General features: G+C 49.6%; 1 protein-coding gene across 2 annotated transcripts in view; it reads right to left on the reverse strand.

Annotated features, from left to right (window-relative positions):
• Iqgap1 (IQ motif containing GTPase activating protein 1) overlaps nt 1-19,388 on the reverse strand; it is a 74,666-nt gene that overhangs the window by 6,785 nt on the left and 48,493 nt on the right. For both annotated transcript variants that reach the window (XM_070043316.1, XM_070043317.1), the window contains exons 16-35: nt 18,215-18,305; nt 17,863-18,030; nt 16,772-16,914; nt 15,929-16,099; nt 15,385-15,468; nt 15,222-15,293; nt 15,066-15,135; nt 14,624-14,832; nt 13,075-13,230; nt 12,519-12,682; nt 11,382-11,606; nt 9,138-9,278; nt 8,959-9,043; nt 7,814-8,046; nt 6,919-7,051; nt 4,672-4,774; nt 4,143-4,278; nt 3,742-3,829; nt 2,880-3,092; nt 989-1,155 (exon numbers count right to left, since the gene is read on the reverse strand). In XM_070043316.1, coding sequence (XP_069899417.1) covers nt 989-1,155; nt 2,880-3,092; nt 3,742-3,829; nt 4,143-4,278; nt 4,672-4,774; nt 6,919-7,051; nt 7,814-8,046; nt 8,959-9,043; nt 9,138-9,278; nt 11,382-11,606; nt 12,519-12,682; nt 13,075-13,230; nt 14,624-14,832; nt 15,066-15,135; nt 15,222-15,293; nt 15,385-15,468; nt 15,929-16,099; nt 16,772-16,914; nt 17,863-18,030; nt 18,215-18,305 — 2,852 coding nt within the window. The remainder of the gene's footprint in view (nt 1-988; nt 1,156-2,879; nt 3,093-3,741; nt 3,830-4,142; nt 4,279-4,671; nt 4,775-6,918; nt 7,052-7,813; nt 8,047-8,958; nt 9,044-9,137; nt 9,279-11,381; nt 11,607-12,518; nt 12,683-13,074; nt 13,231-14,623; nt 14,833-15,065; nt 15,136-15,221; nt 15,294-15,384; nt 15,469-15,928; nt 16,100-16,771; nt 16,915-17,862; nt 18,031-18,214; nt 18,306-19,388) is intronic.

Consider the following 19,388-nt stretch of genomic DNA (forward strand, 5'->3'; position numbering starts at 1 on the left):
TCCCAGGAGGAGCCAAGAACTCTCGGAGCCCCTTAGCAGTGCAGGGGAAGGTGCCTCACAGGAAGTTAAGCCAGGTCAGCAATCTCCACCTCCACACACTCCTCCTGTAAGAAGACCAGAGCTGGGAGCCTGCAATCTGCAACCCCAGAGGTTCAGGAACGCAATTCTGTGTAATATTCCCTCAAGTATGTGGAAGCACCTGGAGGCCTGCGACCAGTGATCTTCCACGCATGACTCTTCCTTTCTCATGCCAAGAAGATACTTTGGGACAAGGGAAGTTAGAAACAGGCGTTCTTGATCCCTCCCACCCCGCCCCATGTATACCAGACACCAGTGAACGGAACTAGGAATTTACACAAACAATGAGAGCCATCATAACCCATACAATGAAGAGATCCAGGACGCTTTAAGTAAAAGTCTGCAGTGTCGGGCTGGGAAAGTGGCTCAGTGGTAGAGCGCTTGCCTTGCATGCTCGAGGCCCTGGGTTCGATTCCTCAGCACCACATAAGCAAAAAGAAAAAAGCAGGCCCCATGACCGGACCCCAAAAAATAAAAAAAATTTGCAGTGTCACATTAGGTGGCGCCTCTACCTCTTTTACCCAAACCAAGTTCTCTCTCTTTTTTTTTTTTTATTTATTTTTAATTAAAAAAAATTTATTTTAATTAAAAAAAATTTTTTTTCTCGGTCGTGGGGCTTGAACTCTGGGCCTGGGCGCTATCCCTGTGCTCTTCAGCTCAAGGCGAGCGCTCTACCACTTGAGCCACATCATCACTTCCTCTCTCTTTTTTTAAACCAGTCCTGGGGTTTGAACTCAGGGCCGGGGAGAGGCTTTTTCTGAGTAGTTTATTGGAGATAAGAGTCTCACAGACTTTTCTTCCCAGGCTGGCTTTGAATCCTGATCCTCAGATTTCAACCTCCAGAGTAGCTAGCTTGCCTCCCACCCTAATTCTTTCCCCTGATAATTTTCAAAAAGAAAATGACACTCACTTGCCCTTGCTGGCTAAGTTATCCAAGCAGGTTTTGATGTAGCTTTTGTAGTAGTCCACCTGCTCACCATAGAAGGTGGCCTTTGAGTTCAGAGCAGTGTAGGTTTGTTGCAATTTCACTAGCTCGGCCTTCCTCCTCTGCCGGTATCTCCGTTGATTGCGAATATCCTGAGACACAGTGATCAGCATTAGGAAAATAACAGGTAACGTGTACGTCTCCAATCATTGTTGTTTTCCCATCATTAAAACCTCTTGATGCATGGCTCTGCCTCTACAACGCATTCTTTTAGCAAGAGTGATTTAGTGGGATGTGGAGCAGGGAAGTAAAGACTCAAAATGGCAGGTCCTATCTGTGGACTATCCATTCTTTTTGGTCAGTCATGGGGCTTGAACTCTGGGCCTGGGCACTGTCCCTGAACTCTTCAGCTCAAGGTTACTGCTCTACCACTTGAGCCACAGAGCCACTTCCGGTTTTCTGGTGGTTAATTGGAGATAGACTTCCACAGACTTTCCTGCCTGGGCTGGTTTTGAACCGAGATCCTCAGATCTCAGCCTCCTGAGTAGCTAGGATTACAGGCATGAGCCACCTGCACCTGGATGGAGTATCCATTCTTACCAGCAATGGTGTGCGCTCACAAATTTAAAGAAATTAAGATATTCTATCTGTATCTTTCTAACAACAGAAGTTTCATGTCAGGCTTCCACGTTTATCAAATGGACGTGTAAAGCTGGGTAAGGACTCAAGCTGGGTGTGCAAGGCTTATCAAGTAGGATGATAGAGAATACCCAAGCGAGACATGGTGGTACACGCCCATAATGCCAGCACTTGGGAGGCTGAAAAGTGCGAGTTTGAGGCCAGTCTGGACTACTACATAGCAAAGTGAAGGCCATTCTGTGCTACAAGGTAAATGCCTATTTAAAAATCACAACAAAGCAAAAATTAAAACAAGAGCATTAGTCTGGGAATGTGGCTTAGTGGTAGAGTGCTTGCTTAGCATGCATGAGGCCCTGGGTTCCATTCCTTGGTACCACATAAACAATAAATAAAGAAATAATTAATTTAAAAACAAAAAGCAGGGGCTAGAAATGTGGCTCAGTGGTAGAGTGCTTGCCTAGCATACATGAAGCTCTGGGTTTGATTCCTCAGTATCACATACACAGAAAAGGCCAGAACAAAGGAGGAGGCTACAATGCTTGGTAAGAAATGTACGCATTATCCTGCCCATGTAATTGTAACTCCTCTGTACAGTATGTTCACAAATAAAATAAAATTAAATTAAAAAAAAAAAAAAGAAAAGAAAAGGCCAGAAGTGGTGCTGTGGCTCAAGTGGTAAGAGTGCTAGTCTTGAGCAAAGGAAGCTCAGGGACAGTGCCAAGGCCCTGAGTTCAAGGCTCAGGATTGGCAAAAAACCAAACCAAACCAACAACAACAAAAAACACCAAAAACACCCCAAAAAACAAAAACAAGAGCACCTCAGAAGTGGAGCTGTGGCTCAAGTGCTGCCCTTGAACTAAAAAGCTAGGGCAGAACACATGAGGGCCTGAGTTTAAGCCCCAGTACCAGCACACACAAAAGCCAAAAAATGTTGAGCACCTCACTTGTGATGAACACACAAATTAAGTTGGTTATTCTATGATGTATATCATATTACACATACTTAAAAAACCCAAAGAGTTCTTCAAGGCCAAAGAAAAATTTAGACCAGGAAGTTCTAGAATGTTCTCCCATTAACTTAGGCCATGGGATCAAGGTTCTGGTGCTGGGGAGTCAGACACTAATCTGCCCACAAGCCTAAGCTGAGTTCTCATCTGGTAGCTCTGTCTCTAGGAGCCTCGGACGCTCTGAAAAGGCTGGGCATGGCTATTCCACGCAGGGCTCCTGTCTGCAGTACCCTGGCAATGTCGTTGATGAGCTCCTGGTATTTGTTCTTTGGGTCCACGGTCCCAAGCTCTGTCAGCTTCTTCAGACCCGTCTGGATCTTTTCCTTCTTCTCCTGGAGACTTAGTTTGCTGTCTTCCTTCACAGAGCGTGACTTTTTCATCTTGTCGGGAGTTTTGGCATCGCGGATGGCGCGTCTTTGCATGGCCCTCTGGTGCTCGGCTTCCTAGTGGAGAAAAAGTCCTCGGAAAAGTCACCACACCAATCCTAGGAAGTAATAGCAGATCTGCTGCCATCTGAATCCACCCATCTCCCAAATCCTGTTCTAGAAATAGAGGGAACAAATTGCACAGTGCCCAGGCAGATCTCTACCCATCCAGCCACAAAAACACTTTTCTCTGGGTTTCCTGGACTTTAGGTACAATAAAACCCTGGACTGTAGATACAATCCAGAGACTGGACTCTGCCTATAAATCCCTCATTTTTCGGGCTGGGAAGGTGGCTCAGTGGTAGAGCGCTTGCCTCACATGCATGAGGCCCTGGGTTCGATTCCTCAGCAACACATTAACAAAAAAAAGCTAGAAGTGGCGCTGTGGCTCAAGTGGTAGAGCGCTAGCCTTGAGCTAAAGAGCTGAGGGACAGCGCCCTGGCCCAGAGTTCAGGCCCCACAATTGACAAAAAAAAAAAAAAAAAAAAAAAAATCCCTCATTTTTCCACGTCTCATTTGGCACGTGGAGACGTCATGGTGTATAAATGTTCTAGAACACTGATGCATTCATCCCACTGAGGTCTCAGCCTCAGCCTTGAGGTACACAAACACTCTGCCCTGATAGGCGCATCTACCTCGGCAAAAAGAAGCGAAACCCTAAACCCACCTGTTCACTGGTAGCTGGTGTTTCTAGGATCTCAGACAAGGTGTCTCCTGGCTGGAACCGGATGACATCCACGATTAAACGTTTTGTGCTGCAATGAGAAGCAGGTGTACCTTGCGTCAGCGCGTGCGCGCTCCACAGCCAAGCGCTGCCTCACAGGGCTGGCGGGCAGCCCGAGCCAGAGCCGTGCCGCTTGTGACTCCCAAACGTACACTTTAAGTTTTTATACTGTAAAATAAGGCAGGTAGGTCCTGTGCCACGGACGACATGTGGGCGACCATCCTAAACGTGGATCTAACAGCCTGTGTGCCACTTCCTGAATCCATCCAGCTCCCAAACCCCAGGCCAGGCGTGGCCTCGGGGATCCCTCAGCAAAGCTCCCCTCGCCTCCCTTCTACACCTACTTCAGTAAGATGGCGCGGGCGTCCATTTCCACGTTCCCATCTCCAGGCACGTCAAACTTGTTGGTCAGGGTGAGAGACACTTCTGTCTTGGCCAGCGCCTCCTTGCTTGGGTCATTCAGGCTGCCGCAGCTCTCCCCTGTAGGGTGGCGGGGTGGGGAGGAGGTGAAAGCAGCCCAAATAAGGTGGGTGCAAGTCGAAGATGCCACCTGCATCAGACAGGTCCAGGGTGGCAAGGGCTCCCAGTGAAGAGAGGAGGCAGTGTGCCATGGTGGAGGCAAAGGAGCAGCGTAAGGCCTGGCCACCATGTCTGACAGGTCGCCGGGCAGCGGCCCGCCCCTCCCGCCGCTCCTCCCGCACTCAGCATCCTCATCACGCAGCTCTTGCACTTTGGGTTTCAAACCATCCATCCCTCCTTTCATTAGACTCCGGCCTTTTAGAGACCCCAAATCTGGTGAGGGCAAAAGCGGAGGAGAGACCTCCTCCTCTCCTGCCTGCTCCTGTCCTGGCCGGCAGCAGAGAAGAGCCTTACCCAGCAGGGACTCCATGGTGGGCACCTCGCCAAGGTCGTCCAGGAGCTCGTGGATCGGGTCGTTGTGCTCGGGGGCAATGGCATCCTGGTGGTCCAGCAGGAGCTGAAAGAGCCAGCAGCGCCCCATTGCAACACAACGTCCGCCAGCAGAGAAGCGACGCACCCACCCTCCAACACAAACACCCTCAACCACACACCGATGGGTCCAGCAGCTCCGGGTCTCTGGAGGCTGTGGAGTATGTCATGATGGACCAAGAAGAAATACTGGTGCTCGGGGGCTGGGGATGTAGCTCAGTGGTAGAGTGCAAAAGGGATGGAGAGAAGGAAAGAGGGAGGGAGGGAGGAAGGGAGGAAGGGAGGGAGGGAGGGAGGGAGGGAGGGAGGGAGGAAGGAAGGAAGGAAGGAAGGGAATACTGGTGGGATTGGAAAGGTGGCTCAGTGGTAGAGTGCCTTGCATGCATGAGGACCTGGGTTCGATTCCTCAGTACCACATAAGCAGAAAAAGCCAGAAGTGGTTCTGTGGCTGAAGTGGTAAAGTGCTAGCCTTGAGCTGAAGGACAGTGCCCAGACCCAGAGTTCCAGCCCCACGACTGACAAGAAAAAAAAAAAAAAAGAAAAGAAAAGAAAAAGAAGGGAAAAAAAAAGAAACACTGGTGCTCTTAACGTCACAGCCTAAGGATTCAACTGCACCGAGCAAGAAAGAGCAACGTGACACAAGCTAATGCCAAATGCACCAATGTGCCCTGTAAGTCTCTGTCACACAATTCATGCTTAGACTTCTGTGTGATGTCCCGGTGGATAAAATCCTCTTTTATTGGCAGTATTAGGGTTTGAACTCAGGGTTTTATGCCTGCTAGGCAAATACTACCAACTGAACGACATCTTTATGTTTTCATTACATTTTGGTGGTATCAGGGTATGAACTCAAGGCTTCCTGCTTGCTCAGCTTGCTTGCTTGGTGCTCTGCCACTTGAGCCATGCCTCTGAGTTTTTTTGTCAGTGGAGGAATGCTGTCGTTGAGCTCTGTTACTCAAGCCTGGCATTCTACCACTTGGAGCCACAGCTCCGCTTCTGGTTTTCTGGTAGTTAATTTGGAGATAAGAGGTCCTGGGGCTTTTCCACCCAGGCTGTCTTTGAACTGTGATCCTCAGATCTCAGCCTCCTGAGTAGCTAGGACTGCAGATGGAGCCACCGGCACCCAGTGAGCCTAAGTGTTTGCTAGGTTGGAATCTATTGGACTTTCCTGCCTGGGGCTCACTTCTCAGCCCTAGAAGCTGGGATCACATGAGCCAGCCTCGGGGTCCAGCTTGTTTCTGTCTTTTTTAGTCCTCCTCGCTGTGCTTCCCATGTAGCTCAGGTGCTAAGACTGGGCCACTACATCTAGTTTTTTTTTTTTTTTTGTCAGTCATGAGGCATGAACTCTGGGCCTGGGCACTGCCCCTGAGCTCTTCAGCTCAAGGCAAGCGCTCTACCACTTGAGCTACAGCGCCACTTCTGGTTTTCTGGTGGTTTATTGGAGATAAGTTTCACAGACTTTCCTGCCCGGACTGGCTTTGAACTGTAATCCTCAGATCTCAGCTTCCTGAGTAGCTAGGATGACAGGCCTGAGCCACTGGCCCCCGGCTGATCACTGTCTTTTTTTTTTTTTTTTTTGCGGGTCGTGGGGCCTGAACTCTGGGCCTGGGCACTGTCCCTCAGCTCTTTAGCTTAAAGCTAGCACTCTACCATTTGAGCCACAGCGCCACTTCGGCTTTTTCTTCTTATGTGGTGCTGAGGACTCAAACCCAGGGCCTCCCGCATGCAAGGCAAGCACTCTACCACTGAGCCACCTCCCCAGCCCCTCATCACTGTCTTAATGGAACTAAACAAAGCCTTCACGATGCCTTCACCCCAGGGGAGGCCTAAAAACCGGATAGCATCTCAACTTCACTTACACTTTCTTTTTATGCAGTGCTGGGATTTTGAACTTGAGGCCTTGTTGCTAAGTAGGCATTCTACTACTTGAGGCATGCCCCTAGCTCTTCACTTACAACACTTCAAACACCAGCCTGCGTCTCACCCAGGTGGCCTGGGATAAGCTGCAGAAACCCAGCGGTAGATACAGGGATCACAGGGCAGGCTGGGTGAGCTAGGAGGCAGAGTACTTGCCTAGCAAACACACACATCAAAGGAGAACTGGGCGTCATTAGCATCGCAAGAAGGTGAGAGCCAGGGACAGCAATGAAGGAATTACCAAAAACCACTTACGGTGTGGGTGTTGATGATCTCACCGATGGAGATGTAGATAACGGGCTTGGTGAGCGTCACGAGGTCGGAGTACTCGTCCACATTGAATTTGTCCTGAAGCTCGGGGACATCGCAAGCCGTCTGGAAGAAGCGTCTGGAGGAAAGGCAGGAGGCAGCGCCCACACAAAAGGATGCGCATGAGAAGGTGGCAAGGGGACCGTCCACAATCGCTGGAGCAACGAGTTCAGACACAAGCCTGGTGGGGGACTTCGCCCCAGACAAACTGCTTGCTGCATGGGATACTGGTTCTAGAAATTTTTTTCTCCACTCAGTTTTACCCACACTTAAAAAGCATATTGAACCACACTTAAAAAAGCAGTTGCCTAGCCGGGCGCTGGTGGCTCATGCCTTTAATCCTAGCTACTCAGGAGGCTGAAATCTGAGGATCGTAGTTCAAAGCCAGCCCAGCTAGGAAAGCCTGTGAGACTCTTATTTCCAATGAACCATCAGAAAACCGAAGTGGTGCTGTGGCTCAAGTGGTAGAGTGCTCGCCTTGAGCTAAAGCACTCAAGGACAGCGCCCAGGCTCAAGCCCCACGACCAACCAAAAAAAGCAGTTCCTAGACACCTGTGCTGTCTGCCTACGACAAGGCTCTTGAGTACTGAATTCAAAACAGTGTTAATTTGCAAATATGAGAACGTGCTTTCCAGGTCTAGTGAACAGCATGGTTTCTATGCCGAGTCTTGTCTATATCATAGGAAAGTCCTCTTCAGTCTTTGGAGCCCAGAGCACATAGAACACGGGTCCCGGAGCAGGGCAGCCAGCAAAAGCTCAGTGGTACCCAACTTTGACTTTCCCTCTGAGATAATGATACGCCCACAGAACCTCTTAGGCATCTCGTACCTCCCCCCCTTACCTGAATTTCTGGTAGGACTGGGACAGGTACTCGTTAATGATGCTTAAGTGGGCATTGTCTCCCAGAAACATTTTATTGGAGGCTGCGTGCTGGAGCATCTTCGCAATGGAGCCCAGATTTCGGCGTTGGTCTGTGGTGAGCTGGCCTCCTGCCGACAGGTCGATGATATCGAAGGCGTCGGGGGCCACAATGGCGGGGTTCATGTACCGGTAGTACAGCAGGTTACCAATAATCTGGAACAGAAGCCACATAGTAAGCCACACATGACTTTGCTAGCCAAGAAGAACAAGAAAATGCAGTCCTGCGAGGAAAAAGTAAATAAAACACACATACACACGTGCACGCACGCATGCACTGGCACATGCATGCACGCAGGACATCACACTTTCTCACAAGGCCCAGAACTAATAAAGTTTCTGTGGCTGGTTGTGAGGAACAAAGGAGAACTGAAGAGCAGTGTGAGCAATACATGAAGAAGAACTCAGAGTAAAACCGACAGTCTTAGTGCGTGCTCTGAGGAGACAGAGGGCGCACAGCGGGCCTTCTGCACAGAGCCGCAGCAGATTCGTTAGGGACTTAGCACGCAACCGTTTGGCAAGTGTAATCTGCCCAACCCCTCATCCTTGTCCTGCAGACTTCAAAGGCAAAGGTCATGCCTCTAAATGAAGGCTACTCAACACACATCTCTTCCATAGAGGGAGTCAAGGACAGTCACAGCATTTTCCCTGGCGTTTCATTCAGAAAAAATAAAATTAATTCACCTGGACAGAAAGTCTAGAATCGAGGCCTCACTGTAGGAAAGCACAGAACTAGGAGAGAGAAGAAAAAAGCATTCAGATTAAAAAAAGAATAAAAAAAAGAAAAGAGCAAAGTTGAGTAAGAAGGAGTTATCAGCAACAGCCTTAGCAGAAACCATTGAGCTTGCTGCTGTGCACCTGGCCACCAGCAGAGGGAGCAATTACTCAGCAAAAACAGGAAAAAAATCCACCTTCCTCTACTTGTTAATACATTTTGCGCGCCATTCAGATTTCACAGGAACTGTCTCATCTGCTCTTTCCAGTTGCCTTCAGAATTCACAATCGATGCGGGGCTACCTGAGCAGAACCTGTGCTGAGGCGCGCTGAGGCCTGGCCTGGGATTCTCACCTTCAGCAGCTCGTCCTCACCAGCATCAGGGAACTTCTCATGCAAGGAGTCCTTCAGCACCTTGGCGATGAAGCGCATCCCATAGCTGCGGGAGGGACAGAGGCTGGTGAGCAGGGCGGAGCCGGCAGACGCACACTCGTGGCGGGTCCCAACTGGGTCCAACAAACAAAGGCACTCACGGGATTTTGTCCACAGAGCTGATGATGGCTGAGAGAAACTTGTCTGTCACAGCCCTCATGTTCCTGATGGAGTTGTCTAGCCGTGTCTTCACCTCATCGTGAGCCAGGGCCTGCTCAGGGGTCACGTCATAGGGCAATTTGCTGGAAAGCAAAGCACCGCAACAGTGAGAATGACAGCCGGGAGGGAGGGGCCGTGTCGTGCAGGCAGCAAGACCCAGGGGTGGGGTAACCAGCCAGGCTCAGAGCTGGTGAGTGGCAAGCCAGACACAGTTACGCTCAAGATGAGTAGGACATGCCATCTGACATCTCTTATGGTCTGGTGGGAGAAGCACACTGCAGGGTATCTGTAAATGTCATGTCTGCACTAAACGTGGGGCTCAAGCATGACTGAGGCCCTGATTCCATCTCCAGCAATGGAAGAGAAAAACGTTGACTAGCAGTGCTACACAACCACACGGAGGGACGTCTACTCCCGGGAAAAAGCAAAGAAAAGAGCTCAGCTCAGAAGAAAGGAGAGGAAGGGGCTTGGAGGGGAGGCAGGCGGGGCTATGGCTCACTGACAAGAGTGTCTAGTGGGAGAGGCCCTAGGTTCAGCCCTCAGCAGAAGAAATGTAAGGAGGGAGGGAGGAAGTGTGGAGGGGAGGGAAGAAGGAAGGAAGGAAAGAGGGGAGGGAAGGAAGGAAAAAAGAAGGGAGGGAGAGAGGCAAGGAGGGAGGCAAGAGGGAAGAGTAAGTCCCTTTTTTTTGGTCGGTCATGGGGCCTGAACTCTGGGCCTGGGCGCTGTCCCTCAGCTCTTGAGCTCAAGGCTAGCAGTCTACCACTTGAGCCACAAAGCCACTTCCAGCTTTTTCTGCTTATGTGGTGCTGAGGGATCGAACTCAGGGCCCCATGCATGCAAGGTAAGCACTCTACCACTGAGCCAACTTCCCAGCCCAGTCCTTTATCTTTTTGGTCGTGGAGCTTGAACTCTGGGCCTGGGCGCTGTCCCTTAGCTCTTCAGCTCAAGGGGAGCGCTCTACCACTGGAGCCACAGCACCACTTCCGGTTTTCTGGGGGCTCACTGGAAATAAGAATCTCACAGACTTTCCTTGCCTGGGCTGCGATCCTCAGATCTTAGCCTCCTGAGTAGCTAGGATTACGGTGTAAGCCACCGGTACCTGGCTTGTTCATTCTGTACCCAGGGTCATCTCACTCTGCATAGTGTCAGGGAGTGAGGTGGACGTGTGCTGTTCTAATGTGGGCTAGTGCCAGCCAACGAAGCAGAGGACATGGTGTCAGAAGGAAAAAATACACTGATTCCTTCATGGAGAAAGTTTTGCTATAAAGTAAATAGGCACTACCACCAGCAGCACGCTTAGTGACAGATCCATTTCCATTACTGGTCTGTAAGGCAACTCTGAATGGTGTGTGCAAAGTTCTCCCTCTCAGCTAAAGGGCTTCCTGTCACCTCCCGCGTCCACTCCACAGGAAGGAAAACTCCCATCTCCTCGCCCCGGCTCTCTACAATCACAGATGCTTTGGTTCTCTGAACTTATTCTCTTAGCATTACTTTACTTGCTTTTTTGCTCAAGGCTAGAGCTCTGCTACTTGAGCCACTGCTCTACTTGTGGCTTTTTGGTGGTTAACTGGAGCTAAGTTTTATGGACTTTCCTGCCCAGGCTAGCTTCAAACTGTGGTCCTCAGATCTTGGCCTCCTGAGTAGCTAGTCGTGAGCTGCAATGCCCTGTGTGAGCATTACTTTCGTTTTAGATATATTCATGTTGGTGTAGCTCAGTATCCAGGGCAGCCCGCCACTCCTATCTCCTTCCGTGATTGAGCAGTACCTTTGTCTCCAGAAGCCTTCCCGCCACTTGTATCTCTAGTCATGCCAGGCTCCTCTCCAGTCCTCAGCCTCCTCAGGCAGCCCGCTGGCCAGGCTGGCCCTACCTTCCCCATTAGCCCGCAGCTACACGGGCTCTCCGAACCACCACCTCACACCAGCAACGTGTGCGGCACAAAGCTTCGTGAAACTTGTGCTTATTGTTATCTCTATGCACCTGCTTGCTGTCCCCTGCCCCAGTCAACTATGAAGAGAGGCAGTGGATCTGTCTGCTTTAGTCCCTACCACAAGTGTGACTGTGCACAGGAAGTGAGGACAGTGATCTAAGAGCTGTGTGCACAGCCATGGGTTTGCAAGGAAAGGTAACTGCATTGTTTTGAAGCTGGAAATGAGAAGAGGGTGAGAGGAAGCACTGGGCATCCTACCTGGCCTCCCCGGTCTGAGACTCCATCTGGTTCACCCAGGACTTATAGATATCCACTGGGTCGGTTTTGATGTTGAGAGATTTGTCATCCATGATCTCTTTCACGACGGGAGCCAAGATCTGTCTCAGAGCATTTTGGCCCCGGGCACCACGATTGAAACTGACAACCATCTTAATAACTGTAGGGTTTCCTGTGACAATCTCTTGAATCTGATCCACCTTTGATCTAAATATCACCAAAAGCAAAATCAGTTTAAATAGCCTTGGAATCATGAACTTAAAGATCCTGCCTCCTGAAAGCAGTTCCAGAACTCACAAATTGTTCCTGAGCCACCTCATTTGGGGAGACATGACTGAAGCCTTCATGTGTAGGTAAGTTTTTTGTTTTGTGCCAATCCTGGGGCTTGAACTCAGGGCCTGGGCACTGTCTCTGAGCTTTTGCTCAAGGCTAGCACTCTACTACTTGAGCCACAGTGCCACTTCTGGCTTTTTCTATGTATGCGGTATTGAGAAATTGAACCCAGGGCTTCATGCATGCTAGGCAAGCACTCTACCACGAAGCCACATTCCAGTCTGTATGGGTAAATTTTACTTCAAATTATATTTTTCTTTCCTTCTTATTTTCCTTTCTTATTTTCTTTGTTTGGGGGATGCGCAGAGCAGTCCTAGGGTTTGAACTCAGGGCCTGGAGCTGCCCCTGAGCTTCTTTGTGCTCAAGCTTAGTGCTCTACCACTTGAGTACAGCACCACTTTTGGCTTTTTCTGAGTAGTTTATAAGAGTCTCAGGGACTTTCCTGCCTAGGCCTGCTTTGAACCGTGATCCTCAGATCCCAGCCTTGTGAGTAGCTAGGATTATAGGCGTGAGCCACCAGCACCTGGTAAGATGATATCTTAATAGAAAAGAAGATGTAACTGAATCTAACCTCATACTTGAGAGCCTGAAGACTGGGATTACAGATGTGTGTCACCACATCTGGCTACATGGTAAGACCCTGTCTTTTACAAGCGGTTACTTCTTTAGTGTATTTTTCATAAATGAACTGAGATCAGGAAAAGGCACAGGCAAGGGCTGAATCTGAATTAAGTGCCCCTGTGACCACAGGGAGATGTCTGTGGAATTGCAGAAATCTGCTCGTACTTGATCTCCTCCTGGAGTGCCGTCTTGAAGAGCCGCAGGAGCAGGTACTCCTCTCTCTGGTTGGATGCGTAGTTGTACAAGGTGAAGATCACAGAGTCCATGAACTTGGTGGACTTGTTCTGAGGCATCTGGAAGATCAGCTTGGCCAGATAGGTGGGATTGGTCTGAAAGAAAACCAAGGGAAAAGTACTTTCCTGATGATACCATGGCTTATGCAAAATGAGCTTTCCAAGCTCAAGCACTAAAGACACAGCCTTCCCTTGCTATACTGTGGTTCACTTATTGTGGTTTCACTGTACTGTGGGTTTAAAAAAAAACCCTAGTGATCCCTCACCTGTCACAGGAGTTAAGTTCCAGAGACCTGCGGGAGAGTGAAAGCTGTGAAGCAGCAGTAAGTGAAGGTGAGATAGCAAGGGATGACCATCTCATGCTGCGACTTTGTGGATTTTCGCCGATCCACGTACATGGAAGTAAGTGGCCACCACGCATGTGCACGTCTGTGGAAATCGGAAGAACTTCCAGAGAGATCGAAGGAAAGTTTTACAATACCACTTACTTGCAGTAGATAGAACAGGTGCTGATAAGCTTCCAGCCTCTCTCTCTTCTCCTTGCTCAGAGCCTTCAGGCCTCCTTTCTGCTTGTTTAGCATCATCATGTCAGACAACTGTTCCTTGTTTTTTTTGGTAAGTTTTTTACTGTGGGAAACCACATCCTATCAACAGAGACCACACAAAGAGCAAAGGAGTTTTCAAGAGGAAAGCATGGGAGTGAAACTCTCGGCAGCCGCACACCTGTCCGAGGCTGACCCCCCCCCCCCCCGGGGTCTGCTGGTGGTGCACCCCGCCACACACTGTGAAGCTCCACCCCCTCTGCGGCAGCCCAGGCTACCCCACTCTGCTGGTGGCGCACCCCGCCACACACTGTGAAGCTCCACCCCCTCTGCGGCAGCCCAGGCCCCCCCCCAGGGTCTGCTGGTGGTGCACCCCGCCACACACTGTGAAGCTCCACCCCCTCTGCGGCAGCCCAGGCTACCCCACTCTGCTGGTGGTGCACCCCGCCACACACTGTGAAGCTCCACCCCCTCTGCGGCAGCCCAGGCCCCCCCACTCCTACTTTCACATCCCACGTGGGACCTGAGCCTGATTCCTCCAGGCGGGCTTCAGGGACAAATGTCCACCCGGTCAAATCAGGAATTCAATGACTAGAAATCGACCTTAAAAATGTTTGTCTACTTATGCTCTACATTTTGGGACAGGTCTCCCTATAGAGTCCTAGCTGACCTCAAATTTGTCATCTTCCTGCCCAAGCCTCCCACTTGCTGGGGTTAGAGGCATGCACTACCTACTCATCTAAACAATCTTGTGGAGTTCAGCTGTAGCTCAGTGGAAGCATTCGCCTATCATACCCAAGGCATCAGCTTACTTATAGCACAGTCCCTCCTCCCCCCCAAAAAAAAAGAATAAAGAAAATGAAACAAGACAAAAGACAAAACATGTCTTAAATCAAGCATGGCGTTAGCTTCGCCTAGCATGTATGAGACAGTTGGTTCAATTCCAGTCCTGCAAAGAGAAAATAAACACTAAAATCACATGCATGGTGATTCATGCCTGTCGTTTCAGCTACTTGGGAAGATAAGGCAGGAGGATAATTTGAGCCCAGGTGTTTGAGGTCAGCCTTGAACACATAGAGACCTCAACTTTAACTCTCCCTCTCTCTCTCTCCCCCCAAATGTAATCAAAGCTCATAACTTCTGCACAGAAACTGCAAAATAATCCATAAAAAGATGTGGAGACAGAACAGACTAAATGTCAAGCAGTGGGGGAATGGAGGTAACTCACAGAGGAATGTCTAGAACATACCAAGGTTTCTAATCACACAGATAGCCTCATCCACCAACAGTGAATACAAATGTAGACTACAAGATGACTGTGAGATTTTTTTACCTATTTTTCTAACATTCTAATAAACTTTGATTTCCATTTAACAAACTCTCACAGCATTATCAGCTGAGAAAGAAGTTAGCTTGACTATCCCTGTGAGTTAGGAAGAGAAGCAGGGGTCACAAAGCTACACAAAGTCACACAATACACGCACACAGGCCATACCTGCAGTGTGATTTTATTTTTCACAAGCAGTCCAATTTTGATGTCCATGAGATTGAGGTCATTCTCCAGCTGTTGGTTGGACCGGATGAGGGTGATGACTTCTTCCCGTATCTTCATAAGGTCAAGTTCCTCCTGGAAGTCCTGATCACTCTGGTCCAGGAGGTGGACAAACTTACGGACCACAATCATGGGAGGGTCCTCAGCATTGACTAGCATTGGAAAAAAACAGGCATCAAGGAGATGAGCTACCAGAGCCTGCTCTGAGTTCCAGTCCTGCATAAGACACACAGCTACCACGTGCAGTCTCCCCAGTCATGCAGGGGCTATGTGGTGGCAGCTAGACAACTAGCCACATGCTGGCCAAGGGGCTGCCACAGCCAGGCCTTCAGGACCACCCGGCTCTCAAGCACCTCAACTCTGCCCCGCTGGGCTCGTTACTCACTCAGAGTCTTGTAGTCGTCACGAGCTTTGTTTGCCCGAATAAAAGCCTGGATTTTGATGATGTCATTTATCTGAGGAACAGGAAGAACACTTTGCTCACTGTCCAGAAATCTGTGACAGAAGCATCTCTCCTGGCCTGCCACCCCTCCGGACTTACGTGGTCTCGGAAATACTGCAGGCGGTCTCTGTAGCGCTTTCTGGCTTGATGCATCCTGGCCAGAGACTGAATCTGTGGGGAAGGATCCTGAGCTTAGAAATGTCCTTCAGTCCAGCTTGCCCCTCTTGCCCTTTGCGTGGAGAAGCATGCGTGGCTGCCATACCTTCACGACTTCATCTCTGTGGGAGCGCAGGTAGGCTAACCGATCTTGATATGCCTTCTTCTGCTTGTATCCTCTCCACTGGGACTAAAGGTGCCAAATATCACAGATGCTGCGTTACTTCCCAAGAATGGGGGGAGCTAAAACAGTCCTTCACGCTGATACTCCGAGTCCTCTTGCACAATGAGGCAGTTCTAGTGTCGACCAAGCCCTGACATCTGCACACCCTCATGCTCCCTCCCAGGCTTGATCTGACAAGTCTGGGTAGAGCAGGTCAGCACAGAGTTTCACAGGTCTGGCCACACCAGGCCAGAACTCCTGACTCAGAATTCTTTCAAACCCCTTGTTTGGCTCAAGGTTCAAACCTTACCAAAAGACATAGTGACAGGCGACAAGAGGGAGGGGTGCCCCAAACTGCTGTGCCCCCCTCACACACTGTTAAGCACACGGAAAGATGAGGAAGAAACCAGACGTTAAGAAGCACAGCTGACATTTATTCTCTTGCTCTAGGAGCCGCCTGCTGTGTGGGTCTTGGGCTGGGAAATACCTGAATGCAGGTGATAGCAGGGATTTGTTTCTTCAGGAAGTTCATCCTGGTTCGGAACTCCTGCCGAACCAGGTATCCACGACAGCAGGCCTGCAGCTTGGTGATCAAGCCTTCGTTGGCCAGCCACAGCTGTTCTCGATTGTACGCAGCAGTCACCCCCGAGATGGAGCTCTGCAAAGGCATTTATTTCCTCCTTACTGAGGCCCACATCTGTGCACCACCCCCTGCTAAAAAACTGCCAGCCAAGACCCCTCGCTGACATGGGTCTCCCCTCCTTCTTCCACCCACCCCTCTCCCCGCGGATTGTGCTAGGCACAGTGGTAGGTTGAGTTCAACTGGCCTAGAAGGCCAGGGTGTGGAACATACTCATAGTCAGACTGCTAATGGTCTCGCAAAACACACTGGGTGGGTTGGGCTGTTGCTGTGGACAGTAAGAATGTTCAGTGCAGCAAAACAATCAGATTTCTTTCCAGAAAAATGGCTCTTTTGGCAGAGTACCTGACCTGACAGCCCAGACTGGCGTTCTAAGCCAGGGCATGAACAAGGTGCTGCTGCCATAGCTAGAATGAGGACAGTGGCAAAAAAAATCATTTGTGACCCACTGAGATGCTCACTTGAGAGAGAGAGAGAGAATATAGCATGTTTTTGCTTTTCCTCCCTTCTGCCTTTGTCTTCCCCAAAGCACCAAAAACCAACTTCTCCCAATAGTACTGCATACTTGGTAAGTGTCAGAGTTCTGACACACTGCTGCTCTGAGCCAGTACAGGATGTCTTCTTCTCCTCCTCCTCCTCCTCCTCCTTCCCCCCTCCCCCCACCTCCTCATAACAACAAAGGAGACCTACCTGGATTTCCTCCCGACACAGCTGCCTAGAATTCTGCACGAAGTCCGGGGGCTCGTCCCATCCTCCCTCTTGCGTCTCCAGGTTGTGGTAGTAATAATATCCACCCTTGACCCAGTGCTTCACCCACTTGCTGCTGTTGTCCCCTAGTGGAAGGGAAGATAAAGAAACTGAGCCACACTCCTCATGCTGCCTAATGTCACATGTTCATGAGGCCTGCTTCCAAACCTGCTCTTGGATCTTCGACAGTGTAGGGGCAGCCCAGGGCTCCACTAGACTGGCTGTGTACTGTTCAAGCTCATTCATAAATGCATTAAGCAAAGAAAGCAGGGGTGGGCAGGGGGGAAAGGAGAGAGTAATGGAGGGTGATGAGGATCACCCTGCATCTATCTATCTTATATGTATATATATATATATATATATATGTAGATATGTGTAAATATAAATCTGTGTGCATGTGTATATAATGAAACCTATCAATACTGTTTGAGGATGGAAGAAGGAAGAAAAGGGGCTAATAGATAAGTGAACTCAAAATATATTGAATGCGCCTATGGAATTTTCACTATAAAATCCCCTTGTACTACTAAGTCCTAATAAAAATAAAGAATTAAAAAACCTATGAAGAAGCCAGGTGCTGGTGGCTCATGCCTTTAATCCTAGCTACTCAGGTGGCTGAGATCTGAGGATCGTTGTTTCAAAGCCAGCCCGGACAGGAAAGTCCGTGAGACTCTTATCCTCAATAAACCACCAGAAAACCGGAAGTGGTGCTGTGGCTCAAGTGGTAGAGTGCTCGCCTTGAGCTGAAGAGCTAAGGAACAGCGCTTAGGCCCAGAGTTCAAGTCCCACAACCGACAGAAAACAACAACAACAAAAAACTATGAAGTATAGTGATGGAACTAATATGACTTTGCTCTTGTCATTCTCTACTACAACTGGCTTAACTTCCTAAAGATTTAGATAACCAGGACCACAAACACCCTGTAAAAGATGAGCCTAGCTCTCCCTGCTGCATGGAAGCAAGCTTGCCCTGGTCTGTCACCTCGTGCGCCACTGCCTCATGTCAGGCACATTTCATTTTTTTCATGACTCACCTGCTGCCAGTTTTTTCCTCTTGGCTTCAGCAAGGTCACTCTGGTAGGTCTCGCCACACTCGGGGATGACTCCGTACAAGCCAACATCCGGGGAACGGAGGGCGCTCAGTGTTCTGCCAACATCACCGCTCTCTACTGCCTCGTTAATGGCAAAAACTCCCAAGGCAACTATGCCAGAAGAAAAGTATCAACGTGAAGGTCTGCAGAGTATCGGAATTCCCATGTGAGTTCACCTAACTACACCTACTGGGCAGCCCCCCTCACCCTCAGCCAGAGATCTTGGTTAGGGTGGACACAGAATACCTCACTATCCTCACCCCCCACCAAAACAAGTAAAGCCATCGACACATACACCGCTGTGCTTCCTGGGTGTCTTTGTTGGACTGCCAGATTCCACCTTGAATTTCATCCAACCACAACACAGCTGACTCATCCTGGGTTTCCTGTCATTAAAAGCAAAACTGTAAGTATCTATGTCACCAATGTCAGTAAAGATATGTGGGCTGGGGGCTTCTAAGAACCAATCAGATCAGACGGGTAAAGAAGCGCCAAGCACAACACATAGGGGCTCAGTAGACAAAGCTAGGCATCAAAAAACTGGTAGAGGGGCTGGGAAGGTGGCTCAGTGGTAGAGCACTTGCTTGGCATGCATGAGGTCCTGGGTGCTATTCCTCAGTACCACATAAGCAGAAAAAGCCGGAAGTGGCACTGTGGCTCAAGTAGTAGAGTGCTAGCCCTGAGCTGAAGAGCTGAGGGACAGCGCCCAAGCTCACAGTTCAAGCCCCACGACCAACAACAACAAAAAAGCCTCGTAGAGATGAGGAGGAAAATGGCTCAAAAGTAAGGGAAGGACAGATGATGAAGTCAAGTGGGTCAGCATTAAAAGGGACAAGAGGGGCCCAGGCTGACGGTGGCCGCAGCGGGAGCACACGCAAAGGCACAGTGCTCACCTTAGCCTCCTTTGCAGCAAGCAGCACTCGGGACGTGGAAAGGCCCTATGACTACTCTCGTTTTCACATGGTCAAGTCTTACTTTAGCCAGAACCCTTTAATGATTACATCTAAAGCCTGATGCTGCTGCAAAAAGTCTAAACTTATCCTAGATTCTATTCTAGAGCTTCAATATTGAATCAGTTGTTGGGAACTTCAAAACACATTTCACACAGAAACCTAAGAAGTGACTATCTGGGTGCCGGTGCTCATGCCTATGACCCTAATTACTCAGGAAGATGAGATCTGAGATCTGAGGGTTATGGTTCGAAGTCAGCCCATGCAGGAAAGTGACTTTTTTTTTTTTTTTGATTGGGGCTTGAACTCAGGAAATGGGTGCTGTCCCTGAGCTCTTTGTGCTCAAGGTGAGTGCTCTACCACTTTGAGCCACAGCGCCACTTCCAGTTTTCTGCTGGCTATAGGATTATAGGCCACCAGCACCCAGCTTTTGCTTAGTATTTCTCCACACAAGAATCTGGCTGTCACTGTCTGATTCAGAAAAGCCACTTAAGCCCCAGGAAGTCAGCACAGCCATGG

This window comes from Dipodomys merriami, unplaced genomic scaffold (genome assembly GCF_024711535.1).
Source record: "Dipodomys merriami isolate MVZ:Mamm:240054 unplaced genomic scaffold, mDipMer1.0.p SCAF_33, whole genome shotgun sequence".
Classification (NCBI taxonomy): domain Eukaryota; kingdom Metazoa; phylum Chordata; class Mammalia; order Rodentia; family Heteromyidae; genus Dipodomys; species Dipodomys merriami.